This window comes from Natator depressus, chromosome 11, assembly GCF_965152275.1.
Source record: "Natator depressus isolate rNatDep1 chromosome 11, rNatDep2.hap1, whole genome shotgun sequence".
NCBI lineage: Eukaryota > Metazoa > Chordata > Testudines > Cheloniidae > Natator > Natator depressus.
The window spans coordinates 35,266,068-35,289,095 of record NC_134244.1 but is presented as its reverse complement, the minus strand read 5'-3'; the positions used below and the strand labels follow the sequence as shown (position 1 = coordinate 35,289,095).

Sequence of the window (23,028 nt, the reverse complement as noted above, 5' to 3'; positions counted from 1 at the left end):
TCCTTTTATACAAATGTAGTTTAGTGTTTCTTACATTGCAGGAAACTGTCAAAAATGAGATTAGAAACAGCTTGCAGAGGAGATGCAACAGTATTCTGAAAATCTTTAGAAAAAACTCTGGAGCAGACATAGGCGGATTGATTGGTTTTTATTATCCATTTATATAAGTCCTTTGTTTGCCATTTTGTTTAGATTTTTCTAAATCCCCAATTACTGTAAAGGTAATTAGCAATCAGAATTGGTTTTCAAAAGATTCAAATTCCCTACATGGCTTTGCAGATCTAAATGTCTGGCATCCAACCTAGTTAATGAGCTCACAGCTATACAAATGGGATCACTTATAATAGCTTTGCCAGCTCTTGAGTAATTTCAGGATGAACTCTTCCAATGTGAAAAAACGCTTTATGAATGAATGTTGGGTGTTTTTGTAATTAACCATTCCCCTTAATTAATTTTTGGCTCGAAGTCTCTCATTTCTCAAAGAAGGAAGTTATACAACTAAGAAGTCTAGCTGCCAAAATCGCCATTTCTCTATTCCAAGCTGTGTAAAAATGTTACAGTATGTAATAAGTTGGCTTTGGAAGAGGCAATATCTCATTTTGCATTTATATGAGAGACTTTAAAACCTTGTTGGTGTTTGAGGAGGAGGAAATTAGCTTGCTCACCTACTGCAGATATTCATGTTTCATGAGCAGAGTTGGCTTATAAAAGAGCACTGTATAGATTACTGACTTTGGTGACAATGTAAAATAGACTTGATGAATTGAAGGTGTTCATATTACTTTGTTCATGTTGGGTTGAACATAACTCTTCATTTGTGTCTGAGCCTAAGTTCTCATGGGTTTACCACGATGGTCGACTTGTGTGCAAGGCTATGTATTTTTCTTTGTTTTACAGAAAGAATGATAGAAGACCACGAATTGGTAATTGAAGTTCAGTCAAACTGGGGAATCGAAGAAGAAAATAGACTGTATTTTAGAAAAAACTATGCCAAATATGAGTTTTTTAAACACCCAATGGTAAGTCTGTCTTCTTAAAAGCACTGGTTGGGCAGCTGTTACTGCTGCCCTGACATCTGATGCCATGTGGCATAGTGATGAGGGGGAATGCCAGAAATGCAGGAGGACTTAGAGTGAGCTGTAAAATGTAATGGAACCTAAATCTACCTGTGACCTGTTAAAAGGAAAGGAAGAATGATCTTAAATTACTATAGGTATGTCTATGCAAGAGCTGGAAGGTGTAAATTCCAACTTGAGGAGATATGCCTGCATTAGCTCCAGTTGCGTCAGTGTGCTAAAAATAGCAGTGTAGTCGCCACAGCATAAGCTCTGGGACGGGCTAGCTGCCCAAGTACATATCTATGGTCTCAACAAGGTCGTACTTATGGCAGCTCCCCACATCCGCCCCATTTGCCCCACTGTGACTATACTCTAGTTTACCACACTAGCTTGATCAGAGCTAATGCGGGTATGTCTCCTCAAGCTGGAATTTACACCTTCCAGCTGTGGTGCAGACATATCTTAAGGGACACAAGAGCTTTCGGTTCTATTCCTTGCTCTGCATGTATTATCTTGAGCAAATCATTTAATCACTCTCTCCCTCAGTTCCCTATTTCTGAATGGGGATAACTCCCCATCTCACAGAGATGTTGCTAAATTAATTAATGGTGAGGGGTCAGATATTATAGTGGTCCATGGAAATAACTTTATATAATTAGACCCAGTACATTGGTTGACCATGGTCATGCAGCCTTGGTGGGCAATATAGACTCTCATTAGCTTACCAATCAGGGCCCAACATGAAAGGTTACTTTATGTACTTTGTGAAGGATTTAATTTGGGAATTGTCCAGCTATTAGGAAAGACTATCATTTTAGATCTGGGGCCAAATCCTCAACTGGTGTAAACCTGCATAGCTACAATTCAGTCAGTGGAGCTGTGCTGACTTACACTAGCTCTGGCCTACAATACCTCTTTTGTATTTTTGCAAGTTTCCCCCAGTTGATCCATATTAATATCACACAGAATAAAGAGAGCGTTCACAACAAATCAGAGGGGATTTTTTCTGAATTAGTAAAAGGTAGCAAAAAATATATTAACCAACATTTTGTTTCAGATAAGATTTTAAATGTTTTTGACTATCTCCCACTTATTTCCTTCGTCCACTGGGATACCATATCAACTTTAACAAAACTTTCCTTTTTAAATGCATTTTCCCTCTTCCTAGATAGTAATATGTTGAAGCCTAGGGCAGGCCTATTAGGCGTGAAGGGGAGGGTGAATGATAACCTTAGATTGTCAGGTAATGTCTACACTTCAAAAAACAAACAAACAAACAAAAATAACAAATCACAACAGCCAACAAACCACAACCTAGCAGCGAGTATGAGCCTGAGTCAACAGACTTCGGTAAATGGGACTTGTGCAGGTTTCAAACCCTGGGCTCCAGCCCAAGTGGGAAGATCTATACTGCTGCTTTAGCCCCATAATGTGAGCCTGAATCAGTTGACCCAGGCTCTGAAACCCACTGGCACAGGTTTTTGCAGTATATATGTATCCTAAGTATTGTCCTTCCTGCAGTCTGACTCGATGCAGCAGACCCTGCATTGAAATCTTTTTAAAAAACAAAGCAAAAAAAAACCAACCAAACTTTGAAGTTTGCTCTCACAAACTCAGCAGCTGAATCTACAAGATACCACACTGAGGCTATTTTAATGGATTCCTCCCCTTTCCTAAATTCTTTGAGAGTGGGGAAATCTCATTGTCTTTTTGCTCTGTGCAATTGGGTGGTGGATCCATTTATATGTCTAAGAGAAATCTGAAGGTTTTTGTATTCACATTTACAGAAGTTTTAATAATATGTTCTATTTTAACAGAATTATTTTCCAGAGCATATGGTGTCGTTGTCAAGCGAGACCAGTGGAATGATAGGCCACACGCAGATATTACAGGTATGCAGTATTTGCATTAAGATAAACCAATTCACAGCAGAATACCTCAATTTCAAGTGTCTAGTTTGTGCGTACATAGTATTTTGTCACTGACCGAATTGTAGTGGCCTATTGGATGACTAGAGAGATGTCTTGTCATGAACCATAAAGGTAATATTCCCCCGCTATGCCGTTCTGATATAACTGCACCTGGAATGATTCAGTTTTGGGGAATTCATTGCCGTAAAGATATTGACCAACTGGAGGGAGTTCAGAAAAGAACAAAATGCAGCAAAAAATGGTTTGGTTGAGTTGGGTGGAATAACTTGCAAGAAATGACTGAAAGATTAAAGTAGTGTAGCCCATCTAAAAGGATGGGAGCCCAACAGTCCTCAACTGTTTGACAGTGGTACATGCAAAGGAAAACAAGGAGATTTTTAACACATTGCAAGTGGAGTAAAGGGATGAACTTAATGAAAGGAAGATTTAGACTGATTGGCAGAAAAAAAAAATCTTATGGCTGGCACGGTTTGTTAGTCTGTGGAATGTTGCAGTCTCCCAAAAGAAGTGGTAGAACCTAGTACAATGGTCCATGACTTCCAGGCGTCTGGGCACTATGGTAATACAAATAATAAATAATATCCACAGTATGTTTTAAATATAAGCTGGATGCATCATTTTAAATGTAAAATGGGGAGCAATCTACAGAATAGAAAACAATCCTGTAGTGGCCATGAAATGGATCCTAAACAAGGATCTTCCCTTTCTTTTATTATATATTTGAAATGGCAACACTTACACATGGGAAAGCTTTCACTGGTGCTAGAGAGAGCAACCTACCATATGTATTTGGGGCTAAAAGGGTGTTGAAAAGGAACAGTGACAAAACAGGATTTTTTAAAAAAAGTTAAAACAGCAAGATTTGTTAAAATTGGAAGATAGTTTAATATACTTTGACAGGTTTCAGAGTAGCAGCCGTGTTAGTCTGTATTCGCAAAAAGAAAAGGAGTACTTGTGGCACCTTAGCGACTAACCAATTTATTTGAGCATAAGCTTTCGTGAGCTACAGCTCACTCTGGGGAAAGCACAAAAAAACATTAATGAATTAAATTTCAAAACATGCCTGTTATAAGTGTAGGACGCTGTCAGTGCTGATTCTGCACTCTGGCACTTCGAGTGCAGAAAGTGGGGGCCCACAAGGATTCTAAAAATTTAATATCGGCCACTCCAGGCTTGTATCAAACTCCCAAGGTTACAGCTTTTCTCTGACCTTGGATGGGTAGCCACTAGGATGACCAGATGTCCCGATTTTTATAGGGACAGTCATGATTTTTGGGTCTTTTTCTTATATAGGCCCCTATTACCCCACTCTCCCGTCCCAATTTTTCATGCTTGCTCTCTGGTCACCCTAGCCGCCACCCAAGTGCAAAAAACCCTTCGAGAACCCAGAAAGGCGCACTTGTGAATTCCTTCCTGTGGGGTACTGTAGAGAGGGTTCGTCAGGGCTCGTCCCTCTCCGCCTCCCTTAGTCCCTGCACTGGTCCCTGGGGAATCAGTTGAGCCACAGAAGTCCTGGCTCAAGCTGTCCAGCCGGGGCTGAGCAAACACGGGTAACAGTTAGCAGTTGACAGGCCCAGGCAGAAATGAGTTGAAGGCTCAGGCCCTCAGGCAGGGGCTGAGCAGCAGTTTATATAGTCAGCAGCAGTGAGTCTCGGGCTCAGACCCTCAGGCAGGGGCTGAGCAAACGCAGGTAAATAGCATACCCAGGCTTCAGGCTCTGAGTGGCCTTGAAAAGGGGGAGACTGCCAAATAATGTGTAGGTGGAAGGGAGGGACACAGGCCCTCCCACTCCACTGCGTCCCAGCCCAGGGCCCTAGCAGCGGCCAAAGGCCCGCGGCTGTGTCAGTGGGGATCCTGGCTGCAACACACTGATGTGGGTTCCGGCAGTGTTGCAGCCAGACTTGGGTCGGCTGCCCCCGGGCTACTTCGCAACTCCCTCTGGAGGTACCTGTGTCAAGGTGGTGCCCTCAGGGGGATCCATCACCATTGGATGTGCGGGGTAGCTGGCGAGGGGTAGGCTTGGCAACTCTCCCACACGCTGATCCGTGTCAAGTATCGGCTGGTCAGGCCAATCTCCAAGTTCGCCACTGTTTGCTGGAGTCCAGAAGTGTCTGGCGCCTCCAGTGGCTGACACTCTGGGGTTGGGCTCTTATACTTCCTGTCCAGCACCTGACCCTCTGGAGGGCAGGCTTGGAGTGCTCTGGCCCTGCCCACTCTGGTGTCTGGCAGAGCTTATCCCTCTCCGGGGCGGTGGGGAACCACACGGCCTCCCTACAGGTACTCTCAAGCCCTTTCACCCCTCCCTCAGGGAAGTGCTGAGAAAGAAAACAAAGGAAATCAGCTGTTGCCATCAGCTAATTAAACAACATATGCACAAACCTCTGAGGGACACAAAAATCCAATCCTGTTCTTAAAAAAGGTAAATTTTATTAAAAACAAAAAGAAAGAGACTACATCTTGAATTTAGGCTTTTTACTAGATTAAAAAAAACCCAAAAAACAATTTACAAGGATTAAGCATCAAGATAGCTTCCTTGAGGTTCAGTTTAAAGGTTACAAGCAAAACAAAAGCATCTGGGGTTAGCGCACAGGAGTCCACAAGCCATAAAGAAATTAAAAGAGAGAAATCTAATCGTGTCTTCCTAGACATTTCCTGATCTACTTACATATCTGGAGTCTGGTGGCACCTTAAAGACTAACAGATTTATTTGGGCATAAGCTTATCAAGAAGTGGGTTTTTTAACCCATGAAAGTTTATGCCCAAGTAAAGCTGTTAGTCCTTTAAGGGTCCACCGGACTCCTCATTTTTGTGGATACAGACTAACATGGCTACTTCTCTAATACATATCTGGGGTTTTAAATGAGTAGTTTCTAGGTATGATCTGATGATTTTTCATACCTGGCACAAGCTTTTACAGCATAGCTCCAACCCTGTCTCTGCTCTCCAGGAGAACAACCAGACAAAGGGGAATTTTTCCCCCAATTTTGAAAAGTTCTAGCCTTCCCATTGGCTCTTTTGGTCAGGTGCCCACTCCCTCCCTTTTACCTATGGACTTTTTAGCCCTTTACAGGTAAAGCACGTAGAGAACAGCTACTAACAAGGATTTTATGGCTGGCTGGCTGGCTGGGTGTCCATAAAAGGGAGCTACACCCAGCCCCTTCATTTATCACAGATGCATTTAACAGAAAGGAGAGCTAAAGTGAATGGTTAGGTTTGTGGCAGAGTTAAGATAAAGTGTAGATTTCCTGATTCTAACCCCCTGCTGTGGGCAAAATGTTGAAACTGAGATGCTTTTAGTTCAGTCCCTAAAATCATCTTCAGGAACCAAAAATAAGAACATTAAAAAAAATCTACCTTTCAAAGGTGCTGACCCTTTGAAAATCGGGCCATTTTTCTTTTGCTGCCTAAATATGGATTTCAGAGTCTAACTTTAGGCACCTATATTTCAAAATTTTGGTCTCTGTGCTCATAGAATTTAACATCTCTTTATCTCAAAAGTGATCTCATAGTTTTTTGAAAGAAATATTTGACTTATTTTAAAAAACTAAAGTATATCTGCTAAAAACCTGTGCGCAGAACAAGTTTAAGGCCTATGTACCACTAAGTCACTTAAGTCCTCAAAAATAGTGTTTAAGCAGTGCATAGTTTGTATGCTGGCCTTCTGCATAGGGTTCAGTTTTACTCCAAATATGACATTACAGGTTAACTTGTCAATCAATCAAAACTGGATAAAACTGTTTCTTGTTAGTATATTTTTTTTACGTAGTATTGTCTGATTATTTATATTTGGTTCAATAGGACTTACCAGACATTAAGTACAGAACACCTTTGTGAATTACAAAGCCATCATGCACATTTCAGCAAAAGCCATTCAGTAGATCATTTAAAGTATAAAGAAAAGGAGTACTTGTGGCACCTTAGAGACTAACCAATTTATTTGAGCATGAGCTTTCGTGAGCTGTAGCTACAGCTCACGAAAGCTCATGCTCAAATAAATTGGTTAGTCTCTAAGGTGCCACAAGTACTCCTTTTCTTTTTGCGAATAAAGACTAACATGGCTGTTACTCTGAAACCTGTCATTTAAAGTATACCACTCTTTCCTTGGTAACTTTCATTAAGACAAGTTAATGGGCTTGCATTATTATCTGTGACATGCTTGGTCAAGTATTGAGAGATGTTAGTTTTAACAACCCAATTTTGAAATTCTCTTATAGTTTTCTGTGGGTTGAGATATATGCAAATAAAATATTCTCTAGCTATGTGTTAACCATTTTTCTTGCCTTTCGTTATAAGGCCAGAGTAAGAGAAGGTAAGAATTTTGGCTCCTTCCTTTTAACTCAAAGAGCTGAAATACCTAAAAATGTACCGATTTGTTTTCCTTAGTTCTTCTCTAATAATCAGTGTCATAGAAATGTAGGGGTGAAGGAGATCTCAAGAGGTCATCTAATCCCACCCCCTGCACAGAGGCAGGACCAAGTATACCTAGACTATCTCTGACAGGTGTTTTTGCAGCCTGTTCTTAAAAACTTCCATTGAAGGAGGTTCCAGAGCCTCCCTTAGAGGCATATTCTGGTGCTTAACTATCAGATGTGCATTGATTTGTAAAAATCGTTTCTGGTAGCACTTCTCAAAGAGCGAGAAATTTAATCCCTGCCCCCAACAAGTGTTAAGTCTAAAGAAGAAGGTGAAGGGGTTGTGTTGCGTAGATGGTACGAGGCTGTATCATAGTCTACTTTAGGGAGGCACAGTATTTGTGCATACATTCCTTGGGCATTGAGTGTGGAATCACTGAGTATAGCTCATATTCTGGGTTTTCATGAATGTGATCAATTTTAAACATAAAAAATTAATAGATCAAATGGATTTTAAACTTGAGGCCTTCACAGTAATATTAATAGAATATTCTGATATTTCATTTTTATCTGTTTCTTTGAGAAATTATAGGTCTCATAGTATGAATGGATTCATTTATAGTTCACCTATTTCTAGTAATTAAATGTGAATCTGATGTCTTCAAATCTAATTTAAAATCAGATTTTTTCACTTGTAAAACCTATTCAGTAGCTTGCACCAGTGCTTTCTATGGCAACACCCTCCACACCTTTTCAATAACAATATATGGATAAAATTTCATGTTGTTAGTTCTTACAAATACTCCCATTGAGTTAATCATGTGCATAGGATTAGATCCCATTTGAGCTAACTTGGATAGTGGGTGAAATCCTAGTCCCACTGAAGTAAATGTTAGTTTTGCTATTGACTTTGATAGGGGATAAGAGTTCATCTTTTACTTATATGAATAACACTTCTCTGTTCTTCGTACTATTCAAAACTTTTGGCTGCAGTGGTTTTTGGGACCAGGATTAATTTTTTTTTCACTCTGCAGAATATTGTTAATTATTTTTGTACTTTGAGAGCAACAATTTCACAATTGTTAGTCTGTAAAATTATCCTGATTATGCTTTTCTACTTTTTCTTAAGGGTAGCTCTATTTTCCCCAAGTCTGGTTCGTCAATAGATGCAATTGATATTCAGGTTCTGTAGGTGTACTTTGAGTTCAGAGTGCAAATCTTGTATTGACTAATTTAGCTGCTTCTTTCTTATTGCCTTTTCAGCAGAATGCAAATACATTAGAAAATACGTGTAGATTGCTTGTGAAAAATGGCTTGTACATATGCTATGAAACAAAGTATTTTTATCTTAATGTAAAATACATGTTAAAGAACAGGGCGCACTTCCTTTCTAGGCAATTAAAATAAGTTTTTGTGTATATATTTCATACAAAAACTATGTTAAAAGAGCATGAAGACTGCAAAGCACTCAATTCTGGCATGTCCTAACTTTTGAGTACTTGACTTTGCAACCTTAATGTTCTCTCTAATGTAGTTTTGTGTGTGTAATTTCTGAGGTCTTTAATTTTCTGTTTTTCAGTTTGCCTTTTTAATCCTATGGGAATAGCCACATGGGACATCAGCAGGGTTTGAGTCTTTAGATCCACTTCACAGACAAGTAAGGTGTCATCCTTTGTGGACTAGAGAGGGATGAAACATACACTTTGCCAGAGGGTTTCACAGATGTTTGCTGATGACAGAGAAATGTTGAGACTCTGGAATCTTGAAGAATCTCCCCTCAAACCTGACTCCTTCTGCCCTGTTCTCTTTTTTTCCCTCTTATCAGCCCCAGTTCCTTGTCTCATTTCTATTTTTCACTCCTCTGTGCTCCTCACTCCAGTCCCCATCTCCTGCTCTGGGCTCCTCAGCAGAGTTTGTCTCCTTTATCCCCCATCCTGGCTTTCATTCCCAATCTCCCTCCTAGCTCTATCCTCTTTGGAACCCCACTTCAGGTAGTTGAAGGCTGCTATCAAATCCCCCCTAACTCTTCTCTTCTGCAGACTAAATAACCCCAGTTCCCTCAGCCTCTCCTCATAAGTCCCAGCCCCCTAATCATTTTTGGTGCCCTCCGCTGGACTCTCTCCAATTTGTCCACATCCTCTCTGTAGTGGGGGTACCAAAACTGGACACAATACTCCAGGTGTGGCCTCACCAGTGCCGAATAGAGGGGAATAATCACTTCCCTCGATCCGCTGGCAATGCTTCTACTAATACAGCCCAATATGCTGTTGGCCTTCTTGGCAACAAGGGCACACTGCTGACTCACATCCAGCTTCTCATCTGCTGTAATCCCCAGAACTGCTGCTTAGCCAGTCGGTCCCTAGCCTGTAGCGATGCATGGGATTCTTCCTTCCTAAGGGCAGGACTCTGCACTTGTCCTTGTTGAACCTCATCAGATTTCTTTTAGCCCAATCCTCCAATTTGTCTAGGTCAGTCTGGACCCTATCCCTATCCTCCAGTGTATCTACCTCTCCCCCCAGCATAGTGTCCTCTGAGAATTTGCTGAGGGTGCAATTCATCCCATCATTCAGATCATTAATAAAGATCTTGAACAAAACCAGCCCCAGGACCGACCCCTGGGGCACTCTGCTTGATACCGGCTGCCAACTAGACATTGAGCCGTTGATCACTACCTGTTGAGCCTGACAATCTAGCCAGCTTTCTATCCACCTTATAGTCCATTCATCCAGTCCATACTTCTTTAACTTGCTGGCAAGAATACTTTGGGAGACCATATAAAGGCTTTGCTAAAGTCAAGATATATCACATCCACTGCTTTCCCTGTATCTACAGAGCCAGTTATCTCATCATAGAAGGCAATCAGGTTGGTCAGGCATGACTTGCTCTTGGTGAATCCATGTTGACTGTTCCTGATCACCTTCCTCTCCTCCAAGTGCTTCAGAATGGATTCCTTGAGGACCTGCTCCATGATTTTGCTGGGGACTGAAGTGAGACTGACCGGTCTGTAGTTCCCTGGGTTCTCTTTCTTCGCTTTTTAAAATATGGGCATTTATATTTGCCTTTTTCCAATCATCCGGGACCTCCCCTGATCACCACGAATTTTCAAAGATAACGGCCAAGGCTCTGCAATCACATCAGCCAACTCCCTGCCTTGGATGCATTAGATCTGGACCCATGGACTTGTGCATGTACAGCTTTTCTAGATAGTCCTTAACCTGCTCTTTCACCACGGAGGGCTGCTCACCTCCTCCCCATACTGTGTTGCCTAATGCAGCAGTCTGGGAGCTGACCTTGTCTGTGAAGACAGAGGCAAAAAAAGCATTGAGTACTTCAGCTCAAAGCATTGAGTCTCCCCTACCCTGGGTCCTACATCCAGTCTTCATGCCCATCCAGGCCCAAACTTCCACAGACCTCCCAATCCCAGTCTCTTCTCAACCCACCTCCCTTCCTTGTAGGGTGACCAGACAGCAAATGTAAAAAATTGGGACGGGGTGGGGGGTTAATAGAAGCCTATATTAGAAAAAGACCCAAAAATCTGGTCTGTCCCTATAAAATTGGAACATCTGGTCACCCTACTTCCTTGTCCCATTCTACTTTCTTCACTGCCTTCCCCACCACCTTCTGTCCCCTCTGCGTTCCAGACAGGCTGCCATACTGCCTGGGCACCATCAGGGAGAGCATTGAGTGTCAGTCTTCTTGGTCTCAGTTCTGATGCTTGGTTCTGCAGCATCCAGGAGTGGCAATTGCAAGGAAAATCCTGCTTACCCCCCTGAAGCTTGGGGCTGCAGCATGCCCAGTTCAGACAGAATCTGGAAAGTTCACTTGTCAAGTCTCTACTGAGCATGTGTGAGCTGTGTTTTCCCCCTCCCCTCCAAGGTTTATAAACGGAGGTAGCTGGGAGTTATTTGACAAAACATTTGTTTTCAGAAAATGCTTCTTTGTTGGAACCTAAACTTTTCGTGGAAAGGTTTCTCAGGGGAAGGAGAGAGAGATGTTTAGCCAAAAGCCCAGTGGATAGGACACTCACCTGGAATGTAGGAGACCCAGGTTCAAGTCCCTGCTGTGAATCAGCCAGAGCAGCAACTTTCACATCTCATGTGACTGTTCACCAGAATGTTAGCCTTTTGGTTTCTGGTTTTTCATAAACATTTTTGATAGGACTTGGGTTTGCCTCAATGCAGAATGGAAAACCTCTTTCCACCCAATTCTGTTTATAATCTGGTCAAATCTGGGCTGGCTTTCCACGGGAACAGCAAAGGTGACTTCCTGCCAAATTTCATGTCCCTGCTCCAAAGAATGAAGGCGTTATAACTTTGCAACAAACATGGTAAAATGGTTTTAAGATGGGCAAACCAATATATTTTTCCATAACCTTGTTTGGAGAAATTGATGAACTCCTTTTGTAGAAACGTTCCAAAAATATTCAGCTTGAGGCAGATACCCAGCATGGAAAATTTCAGCATGGATAGGAAAAGTTTGGCAAAGGTTTAAGCAATTGAAAACTAGGCTTTATAATGGGAGTCATTCGGCAACTTTACCTGTTTACAGTGCTACCAGCTCTGCCTATAATATAACTGAGCCCAAAATGTTGTTTTTCAGTTAGTAATTTTCAGAGATACTTCCAAAATATACCCACAATTTATATGCTAAATGTGCACATATAGCCCTCCATTTGTGCTGCATTATCACCAATTTGCTTGCAAGAGGGCATGCTCACAAATTTACTGGAACATTTTTGGAGGCAATTCTTAAATATTGATCAGTAGTAACACACATGGAGCAAAAAGGAAGATTTCAGCACCAAATTTGATTTTATGGGACTGAGTTAAAATCTGAGCAATTAAGAGAAACTTAAAAGCAGTCTGGGTACAAACTGGATACAAAAAGGCTCTAATTCAAATCTGAAAGTTTAAAAAAAAAAGCTGGTTTTCTCTGAAATTAGTCTTCGTCCCATTTCATCTGTGAGAGTCAGGGTCTCTGCTCAAGAAGCAAGATGGTGCATCTAACTTCAAGGGCGCTGTTAACAGCTCTAGCACTTCAGATGTTTCACTGTAAGTTTGGGGGATATAATAATTAATAAGATTATATAAGGGGAAACGTAACTTTAGGCCTAGAATGTTCTCGTGCAAGAACATCCACCTCTTCTAACTTTCCTCTTCCTTAGTTTTTATGTTCATCTCAGACATTTGAGTTTGCATCCTTGTGTTATCTGCTGAATTCATTTCTCTTTAAGTAGACTTTACAGACATACAAACCAAGTTATAAATGTCTGTGATGCTGTTGTATAGTAGAATCTGTAATACATAATGACATTTTACACCAATGATATTTACAGTTCATTTGCTATAAATCATATCGTATATTTCATCCCCATAGAGTGAAATACATTGAATATTACTGCATTTTATATAACCAACCCATCCTTTTTTTGAGAGGAATCCTCTAATTTTCTATACTTTTTACCCAATGTTACTTGGCTCCCTAATAAAGCTTTTCTTTGTCATTGATGATTTCTTCCAGCTGTAATAAACTTTGGTCTTAACTTGGTTGGGTTTTGATCAGAGTATATTTATCATCCTACTATCGTTTACAACTCCATAACCCGAAGACCAAAGATTCCTTTCCATCACTGTTGTAAGTCTATACCACAGCACTGCAGCTGTGCTACTGCACTATTTCTAGTGTAGACATACCCTCAATCTTTCAAACCCTCCTAAAGCCTCCCTTTGAACTTGGTCTGTAGAATTAAATTACAGCTTTAATATAGTGTTTTTATTCACTCTCATATGTTCCTGAAAAATAATGTATTTGTATGTTTACGTTATTGATCTTCCTTTTTGTCATTTGCCGAAAAACCTTCTTAGCCTTGATAATATCTCAGACACGTACACTTTCAAGTTGAGATTAGAATGTCTTTGCCTCAAACTTCTTGCTTCTAGAAGCCCGCATTATTTGATTTTTGTGGGCTCATCAAGCAACGTTCAAAACCAAAAGCAATAAGAAAGCAAAATTAGTGTTTCCTTCTTTTCACCAATCACAATTTTTATGCCTCCATCAAGTGCACTCTTGCATGATAAATATCACTTATGGCTACTGAAATGAAGCTGTGTTGTGGAACAGTGCCAACATTGCAATGGAGATGTCGTTCCCTTCAACTGTGAGCAAAGCTGGAAAACAGTTTGCATAAGCAACTTTAGGCCCTGATTCTGAGATTGTTCTCTGCATGTATAGTCCTGTTGATGGGACTATTGACACAGAGGACCTTGTCTATTCTACAATTCTGTGGGCAAAAATTTTACTGAGGAATTTAACCTTTGCTGCAGAATTGTGCTCCACAATCTTTCCTTTTCATTTTAAAAAAATGTGTTTTAGCTCTTATGGCCATGGGGCAAACCTCAGAAACAAACAAACAAACCTGAGATACACGCTGCTTTAATATAATTCAAGGCTCTATGGGCTCAGTGATTCGGTAGCCATAAGAATTTAGCATATTTCCTGATGGAATTAGCCATTTTTCTGCAACCAGGTGCCTGATACTTTGTTCTGACTTCCTGCTCTCCTGGATTCTGCCCGCAGCTTTTTGTCTCCAGCTTTCCCTACAAGCGGAAGTTAATTGGCTCATAGGTTACAGATTCTAAGTCCAGAAGGGGCCATCGTGATAATCTAATCTGACCTCCTGTATAGCACAGGCCATTGAACTTCCTCAAAATAATTTGCAGAGCATAACTTTTAGAAAAAAACATCTAATCTTGTTTTAAAAATTGTCAGTGATGGAGAATCCACCATGACCCTTGCTGAACTGTTCCAATGGCTAATTACTCTCACCATTAAAAATGTATTCCTTATTTCCAGTTTTAGTGCATGCTTCTTGCTCTGTGCCATGAAGCCATCCTATTGCTGAGACGCTGCAACAGGCGTCCAACATTCAGACAGTGAGCAGGGAGTGCCACTGAATGCATCCGATGCAGTGAGCTGTAGCTCACGAAAGCTCATGCTCAAATAAATTGGTTAGTCTCTAAGGTGCCACTAGTCCTCCTTTTCTTTTTGCAAATACAGACTAACACGGCTGCTACTCTGAAACCAGAAATACAAGTTCATGAGCTAGACAGCTTGGAGAAAAACACAACTGCCAAGGACTCTGGAGCCAGGGAGATGAGCCATTGCAGCTAGCTACAGCATTCCCTTTTCCTTGCCATTCAGGAGGGGAAGGTGTTTCTGACCTGACTGCCTAGAAAACATTGTGCATAGTCCAGGCCCATGGTGTGGAGATTTGTTTTCTATGATGGTTATTTCAGGATGTGGGTTTTTTGTGGCAATCAATAATTGTATTTCAATATTTATTGCTGTATGTGTTTGTGAGGGTGTAGAGATGTGGGAATGAAGGGTATTGCATGATAGAATAAATTTAATATTGCTTCAGAACATGAGTTTCGGATGCACAATTTGCTGCAGAGTACATAAAGTTACACATCTGCTTAAGACTTTGCAGGAACATGGTTATAGTGTATCAGACAAATTACTGTGTTAGTAGCAGAACATAAGTCCTTTTTTATTTACAACTGAACCTCTTAGCTAGAGCAGATATTTTCCTCCTTTAGGTAAACTGATCTATTTAATTCTTTGGAGGGGGATGTGCTGGGAAGAGGAAGGTTGGTAGGAGTTGCCTCTGTCAACTTTTTCTGTTCATCCTTGAAAAGAAGGAATGGAGTGCTGATCCCAGGAGGGCTCATCACTTTCCTTAATAGATGTGTACAGGGCAGAGCAGAGAGAGCTATAAAAAGCCTACTATTTTAGAGGTGTTGAAAGGACCTGTGTCAGGAAGGGATGCTGTGACACCTTGCCTCGGAAAGAAGGTACTAACCTTCCTTGAGCAGTTGGGTGGTTATAGAGAAGAGTGAATGGAGTCCTCTTCCCAGGTGTCTGAAATCCTTAGAATAGCTGCAGGGACTTGCACAAAGGACTCCAAGATGAGAGATTTATATGAGGGAAATGGATTGAGAACCCCTGGCCTGGAGCTGAATCTGTTTCTTGGGTTGAATTAGGAAGTGTTCCAGTATCTGATACAATTTCTTGGGCATTCTGTCAGATTTTCAAAAGGCATGATATATTCCTTTAGAAAATTCAGTACAAATAACAAGGGCAATGCACTGAACTAATAAGGAATGCTCTTTATGGAGTGTATATATCCCTTTATCTGGCTATTAAAGGTCAATTCCCTCATAATAAATGGTATTTGCTTCTCTGTAGCTTCAATGTTAGTAAAACTATAGCGTCACATTGGACCAGAACGTTGTGGTAGCATACTGTGTAGATATCTGCAAACTATTCTAGGGAATAACAAATTTTTACCTTGTCAAGGACTTGGAATATTTCTCAGTCTAATGTACTTGCAAAATAATGCAGCTAAATTTTTTTTTCGAAGGAGGAAGGCTCTTTTCCAGAGGGTTTGAAATTTAGCTTTGATTTCGGGGTCACTTTATGCATACTTTAATTTTCTGTCAGTGCTCAAAGTGTGTATGTTTGGGTTTGTGTGTGGTAGAGTGAGAGGGGTTGTATGTATAAGTGGTGATATGCTCCGTCACCCCCAAATGATGGCATGTGCCTACCTCTTATAAACTTAACTTGTTTCCTTTCCAGTGGTTTATCAGCTGGCGGGAGTTAGAATTGGGAGATATGGCATTAACCCACCACTTTTAAAAATAGAACAAAAACAAACAAAATACCTTAAAGCATTGTTTTTAATCTTACAAACTACTGCCATGAATATCTGTCTGAACTTTCAAGTTTGTAGAAGGCTGTTCTTTCTTTTAGGGTGTAAGAACTTAGGTTTTATATTTTATATAGTGTTATTTATTGCCTTCTCTAAATTTCTGATAAATCTTTGAAGGATTAACCTCCTCCTTTAGTTACCAGAAGCTTTGTTCAGTGTCTTTTATGCTGTTGTAAGTAGATGGTCCCCCTGTTTTGAGGCATCTGTATAATTTTCCATTTTTGAAGTTTAACTTTTAAACATTTTTGGTATAATGTTGGCAAAACTGTGGAATAGTATGTCAATAGAAGAGAAAGCTGGCTTCAGGTGGGAAATACATATGCAATATTTTGTTTCAGATGTTCCTAAGTTCCAGCACATATCCTGAAATTCATGGTTATTTGCATGCAAAGGAGCAGGGGAAGAAATCGTCATGGAAAAAATTATACTTTCTTTTGAGAAGATCTGGCCTGTATTTTTCCACTAAAGGGACATCAAAGGTAAGACTAAAATATGATAGAGAACAATAAGCATAGGGTAAGCATGTATTTTCATTTGCAGTAGTTTTAACCTAATTTTATTTCAATCCATGGTAATTAAAGGAAAAAACCTTGCTCCCAAATTTCCTATTCAAGTGTCCATTCTAAGGATAAAACATGTGATTGATGGGAGTAAGGATATGTAAGAACAGGGCTTCAGAATAAATTAGAATTTCCTGTATAAACCCGAGTACTCTGGCCTAACAAGTCTGGTTCATTCTGATTGTATTAATTTAAATTTATTTTTCAGTCAGTCAATACCAGAGCTCTTCAAAAATAAATTCTGCATTTCAGATGTACTGGTTGAGAATTTTGAAGGGTGAGAACATAAGCAAACGTTAACTGTTGTTCCTGAATGTACCATTTGGACCTGTCTTTCAGAGCATGTATTTATTTTGAAGCAAATGAAAGGAGAAAATTTGCAGAAAAATAATTTGTAGGGAAATGTTTGGAGCGCCTCAATTTTTATCATGGCCTTTTGTATCCATACCTCCTCCCCACTTTACTTGTTCAATTTTTTTTGTCTATGCTGGAAGCATAACTATTGACACCTGTTAAACAGGGTGCTTTGGAGAGGAGAGAACTTTTATGTAACCCACTTAGAAAAAAAGGTTTTATGTCCATCTGAACTTCTGTGTTAGCTGTCAAAGTATTTCCACAGCTATCCTCATTTAATTGAGGACACAAAGAATCAAACAAAAGAAACTTGACTGGTTTCAACTTGGGGAATGGAACTAATATTTAGAATGGGACTGGACAGTAATGGCTAAAATATGTTGTTTTCTTGGTTCAGATGATGTGTTTTAAACAAGGGAATTAAAAATAAACTGCAAAGTGACTTCAAAAGTTCTTACATTTTAAGATTGTAATGAATCGTTAAGCATTATGGCTTATATCTCATATGCTTTTCCAGAAATTAGTTCATTGGTGCTACATATTTTTCTCACAAAAAATTGAAAGTTTGCTTTTTTGGCTTTGTCTAGTTTTGGGCATTTTCCTCTGCTGCAGCAGGTAGGCGGTTCAGTGGCCTTTTTCTGGATGTCTTCAGTCAGTTCAACTTCTACTGTCATAGTATCAGGAAAGCTGCCATTTGGAACAAGATAAGAGCCTCAGATGAGTGTAGTTATTGGTATTTAAAGAGGCTGTCTGTCTAAAAGGAGAAGTGCTCAGTGTTTCTCTCTCTGAAAATGTTCTGTGTAACTTACTCTTTTATTACGCTTTTTCTAACTTACTGTTAATTTCCTTTTAAAGGTAAATTGCAAGTTTAATTTTTGTGAATTTCCTTAAGCTGTGTGTGTGTGTGTGTGTGTGTGTGTGTGTGTGGTATTTTTATTTACAAGAGGAATGCTATTATTGTGTCTTAGGGCAAATGCGCAGAATGTAATTTAAAACTGCTATACAGTTGTCGTCTCTTCCCCCCTCCTCCTCCCCCTCCCCCCCCGATTTTCCCCTCCCCCCCCGATTTTCTCCTCCCCCCAAAAGGAACAAGCAGCTCCCTCCAAAACAAACAATTCCTCCACCCAGCCTCTTCACAAGGAAATGCTGGATGATGAGATAATCATCACGTTATGCAGTCAAGTTTGTGTTTTAAAATGGAGTAAAAATTCCTATTTCTCTAAAAGTAGGTGGCCAGTTGGTGTGACATTTCACACCAGGTTAGTTTTTATACCCTTTCAATTTTCTGTGTAGTATGGTTTTGGTTTCTCCTCATGCATTTTTAATAGTTAAGATTTAAGCTCCACCTGAATGGTTTTTCTTGCGAGGTTTGCTTTTCACTGTTGAGTGATATCTCAAAAAATACTATCTATCAACGCAAAGCTTGTTAGGAAGTTAGGACTTGACGAGATACGATGCAACAGGGAAGCTTTTAGTTTTTGATTTAGGGCCATTTTTTGGCCATTGTTCACATTATATATGAAAAATTTATGCGTTGTGCACAAACCTTATTGATGGAGGCCAGGTGCAAACTAACCTGATTAATAGGGTTGGGTGCATGCAAATCTGATTTGGATCAGATGTATAAAAGCCTCATAGATGGAAACCACATAACTTGATTGATGGTAAGGGCCTAGGCACATGCAAACCTGAGTGGTTGATAGGGATGTATTTTTAACATAGATAGAACTATTTTTTTAATATGAATTGTAGTGTATTGCCAGGAGATATATTTATCATGTATTTAAATAATTTACTGTATAAATATTAATATTTTTCTGATTTTCATATAGTTATTTATTATTTCCTTCATTGGTTTATAATAAAGCAAAAAGGTCTAATTGTTTTATATTGCTTTTCCTTTCAGGAACCAAGACATCTGCAGTTTTTCAGTGAATTCAGCAGTAGTGATATGTATATGTCTTTGGCAGGCAAAAAGACGTCTGGAACACCAGCAAACTATGGATTCTGCTTTAAGGTACAGGCTTAATATTTTGATAGATATATGCTAAAGCAAGCCACAGTTCCTAGGTAAGCTTAAGTTTCTATGAGATTTTTTTAAAAAAGATTCAGCTGTCTATTATAAAATAGGAGAATTAGTGGCTTTTATTTCAACAGGTATTATCTGCAAGATATGCATTAATGATAAACAATGTGCTGTGGCCTTCTAGCCTAACAAAGCAGGAGGCGTCAGAGACCTGAAGCAGCTTTGTGCAGATGATGAGCAGAGTAGGACCTGCTGGATGACAGCAATTAGATTACTTAAGGTACAATCTTCTGTGAAGTTAATTTCTTGCCAGTAATTTACTAGGTTAAGTGCTTTTACATTCTGGAATAGAGAAGCAAGGGTTACTTGTAGGTTTCAGTGTAATACAAATCCTTAATTTTGTACACTGTGGGCTCTTTTTGACTTCTCCCAATAAAGAAGATAGACACTGAATTTCCAGTACAATAGAAAAAGCTGGCATTGCTGCTACTGGTGCTGGCCCCGATTCTGATGCAAGAACTTATTTGAGTGGTAGAAGAGCCTGTTTTTAGTTGCAAAGTAGGCAGAATGGGTCATATGGTGCCTATAAATGGCTAGAATTAACATACATGTAAGTTATTTCTTAAGAAAATGAAAACTGTAGCCATTTACTCATTCTGGTCAACTTTTTGTGTTTTTTTGGGGGGAGCAAAATTTACACATTCCAGTTTTGGACATAGAGAATTCTCTTTTAAATGTAGTGGCAGAAAACAATAATGGAAAAATATATTTCTAAGGAAAGGATTCCTATTGTCTGTGCAGGCAGTTCTATTTTTAAATTAATTAAGCTAATAAAAGTCAAAATCTTTCAAAATCCATTGTATAGTATTCAGGAGCTCCTGTATAATCATTTTTATTTAGTACTTCAAGGTGGTACTACAAAAATCCCCACAATAAACTAATAGTGATAAGGCACATTATTTTTTGATTCTAGTATGGAATGCAGCTGTATCAGAATTACATGCAACCATATCAAGGTAGAGGTGGCTGCAGTTCTCTGACTATATCACCTATGGTATGTACTGTAATAACTTATTGAGCAAATAAACTTCTTAAAATGGAACCTATGGCAGAAGCAATGGAACCTGTGTCTGTGATCCTAGAAACGTTTGTGCGTGTGCTTCATTTTAAGCACTTACCAAAATCTTTAGGGAGAATGATCAGCTGCCCTTATTGACATTGGAGCCGGAGGTTGAGCCAGTCAGGAAGCCCTTACTGATTCCCTGACATGCACTCCCCCTGTGTCTCTTTCTGTGCCAAGTGGATCTTGGTGCAGGAGAGAATCTAGCCCTGTATTTGAACCATGCTCTAGCTAAGAGGAATATTAAGCAATTCACCACTTTTGTATAAAGAAACCAATCAGTCCAGCAGCACTCTTGAAAAAAGACTAATATAAATGATCAAACTGAGATTATTCTGTATGTTCATTCTCAGTATAAAAAGCAGTTAATTGTTCACATCCCTGAATCATAGTTCACAACTGTCTCAGCAATGCAGGTCCCATTCTCTAAACTCCCCTACAGGCAAACATTGCCTTTTATCCAGTCCTTGTTTGTACATTGGTAAAAGTTTAAGTAGGCTGTAATTCATTGGCCCGATCTTCAGCTCAGGATATGGCCCCAGGATTTGAAGTCATTCAGTTGTGATCTCTGATGAAGTAATTGCAATTAAATGTTTTTGATAGGATAGGCTGTCCTAATACATATTATTGAAATCTCTTCTACTTCCATTTGTCTGAGTTCTAAAGTAATATTTCTAGGGTTGTAACTGAATAGGAATATTTTAAGGGCAGAGATTTTTGGTTAGGCATGTCTTTTGTTCTCTACACATTGCTTCAAATTATAGAAGGGTAGGGGGTTTTTCTATTTATTTATATCCCAGTGCCCACCAATGGTTGCTGTGGAGCTAATGTACTTAGTATCAAGCTCAATTTATAAACCTGAATGCCTAAGATACAAGTGCTTGTGCTAACTTTGAGTCTTCCCTGTCCATGAATCCATGTTTACTCAATTACATAAAACATTAAATTACTTTCCGTCTTGCAAACCTGCCCCTCAGTTAGAATATTTTATACACGAACTTGCATTTACTGTTTTTATGCTCCTTCATAACAGCCAGGAGCTTAACAGAAAGCACTAAAGTAGATCTTACAATCCATTAAGGCATACAAACTAACATTACTCAATTCCTCTTAGTGGTCCCACAGAAACTTCTATTGGAAGTTTAGACTGTGAAGCCGAGTATACATTCACACATACCCCAAGTATTTCGCAATTTTGGTTGACTTTAATGGCATAGGGGATGGGGGAGAGAGATGGAGGAGAAACAAAGTAGAGTATGAGAATCTTTCTCCAAGGGTCTGAAGGACATCTCAATTTCCCTTCCTGGTTTTAGGGGTGTTGTAAAGGGCTTTTGAACAGAAAGGAAAGTGCCAAAGCCACACAAGACAAAATAAGATTGTTATTGGTATCTTCTATTCCAGAACAGCTTGATGTCTCAGAAAAATAAGACTTTTTGGCTCTTTGAGCACTAGCAGAAAAATCCTTGTCTAAACATGGTTAACTTCAGCCTGTACAGGCTGGCCATGCTATGTCACAGCTTTGGACACAGATGAGTCCATGCTGAAGTGTGGAGTTTTAATAGGCTTTCCAACTTGTGTAGCAAAGTGGGTTTCCTGAATTGAATAATCTCTCTTCCTCCCCATACCTCATCTCAGCCTGCCTAGTCACATGAACTGAGTTTAGTAGCTCTGTTTTGTTTGAAAGAGGTCTGCATTGTGAGTACCAAATCATATTAAGCGGTGCATGTTTAGCAGTTTTCAAAAGCAGTAATAGTAGGTAGGCCCATCGTCTATCCACTCTTAAATTTAGATGGGACCTTGGAAAAAGCTATATTTTCACAACTGTACCATAGCAGTCACATCAATGTATGATTTAGCCATCAAAAAGGTTGCATTGTTTTTTCATGGTTTGCAGCTTTCTTTCCTTATCTTTTTCTGTTCTATTCAGTGTGGCCATTGAAAAGGAAATTGCATCCTTGTTTGACTTCCCCTCTCTCTTAATGTATCAGAGTCACAGAGCAGCGATGGAATATTACAGAATTGTCTTGGAAATTTTTAGTCCTTTGGAAGTGGTTCAGTGTGTGTTTTTTGTTTTTTTTTGTAACCGTATTTGAGTTTCAGGGAAGTTGAAATTACTTCTCAGAATGTCTGAGTACAGTTATTTTGTAAGGATCTAGTTTGATAGCATTAATGAGACTACATACTCCAATTCCGACCTGTGTGGCTTTTTTGGTAGATGGAGGCTATCATTTGAAGTAAGCAAAGCAAAAGTTTGTGTCCAGTGTCTCATGACAACTGTCTTAACAAGCCATAAATAGCAAGCTGAGATAGTTTAAATCCACAGCCTCAGCTACAGCTGGGGAGGACCAGTCTTCAGTAGCTTAAGCATCTTCAGACCAGGTACTATAGGCTGCAGTGATGCAAAAACAAGACACATTATAAGTCTTACAATACTAAGTAGCCATTACCTTCTCCTTCCTCCCACAATTATCTTGCCGACTGGCCAAACCTTAAAGTTCAGCTGGATAGTCCCCCTTGAAGAGAATTAGAACTACAAATGTTGTCCAAAGTGAAACAAATCTTGGTTGAGAGGGGAAAGCCTTGCAAAAATTTGAAACACAACCGGCAAAATATAATATTTCAAAATAAGGTTTAGAAACCTCCTAAACTTTTTTTTTCTTTCAAATCTGAATTCCCCTCTTTTTGCCCCCCTCTCCCAGAGAAGCATTTCAGAAAATTCCTTGGTAGCAATGGACTTCTCAGGACATAGAAGCAGAGTTATTGAAAATCCAACAGAAGCCCTTTCAGTTGCAGTTGAAGAAGGGTTAGCATGGCGGGTATAAACACCTCTACTTTTTTTAAAGTATTTTTTCTAATT

The 23,028-nt window shown here is 39.6% G+C and overlaps 1 protein-coding gene across 4 annotated transcripts in view; it reads left to right on the top strand.

Annotated features, from left to right (window-relative positions):
• The window catches only part of GRB14 (growth factor receptor bound protein 14), a 102,345-nt gene that overhangs the window by 67,016 nt on the left and 12,301 nt on the right, over window positions 1-23,028 (top strand). For 3 of the 4 annotated variants that reach the window (XM_074967461.1, XM_074967464.1, XM_074967463.1), the window contains 7 exons: window positions 898-1,019; window positions 2,876-2,950; window positions 16,450-16,590; window positions 18,932-19,042; window positions 19,236-19,331; window positions 20,025-20,105; window positions 22,871-22,987. In XM_074967461.1, the coding sequence (XP_074823562.1) occupies window positions 898-1,019; window positions 2,876-2,950; window positions 16,450-16,590; window positions 18,932-19,042; window positions 19,236-19,331; window positions 20,025-20,105; window positions 22,871-22,987 (743 nt within the window). The remainder of the gene's footprint in view (window positions 1-897; window positions 1,020-2,875; window positions 2,951-16,449; window positions 16,591-18,931; window positions 19,043-19,235; window positions 19,332-20,024; window positions 20,106-22,870; window positions 22,988-23,028) is intronic. The other variant, XM_074967462.1, reaches the window with a different exon arrangement.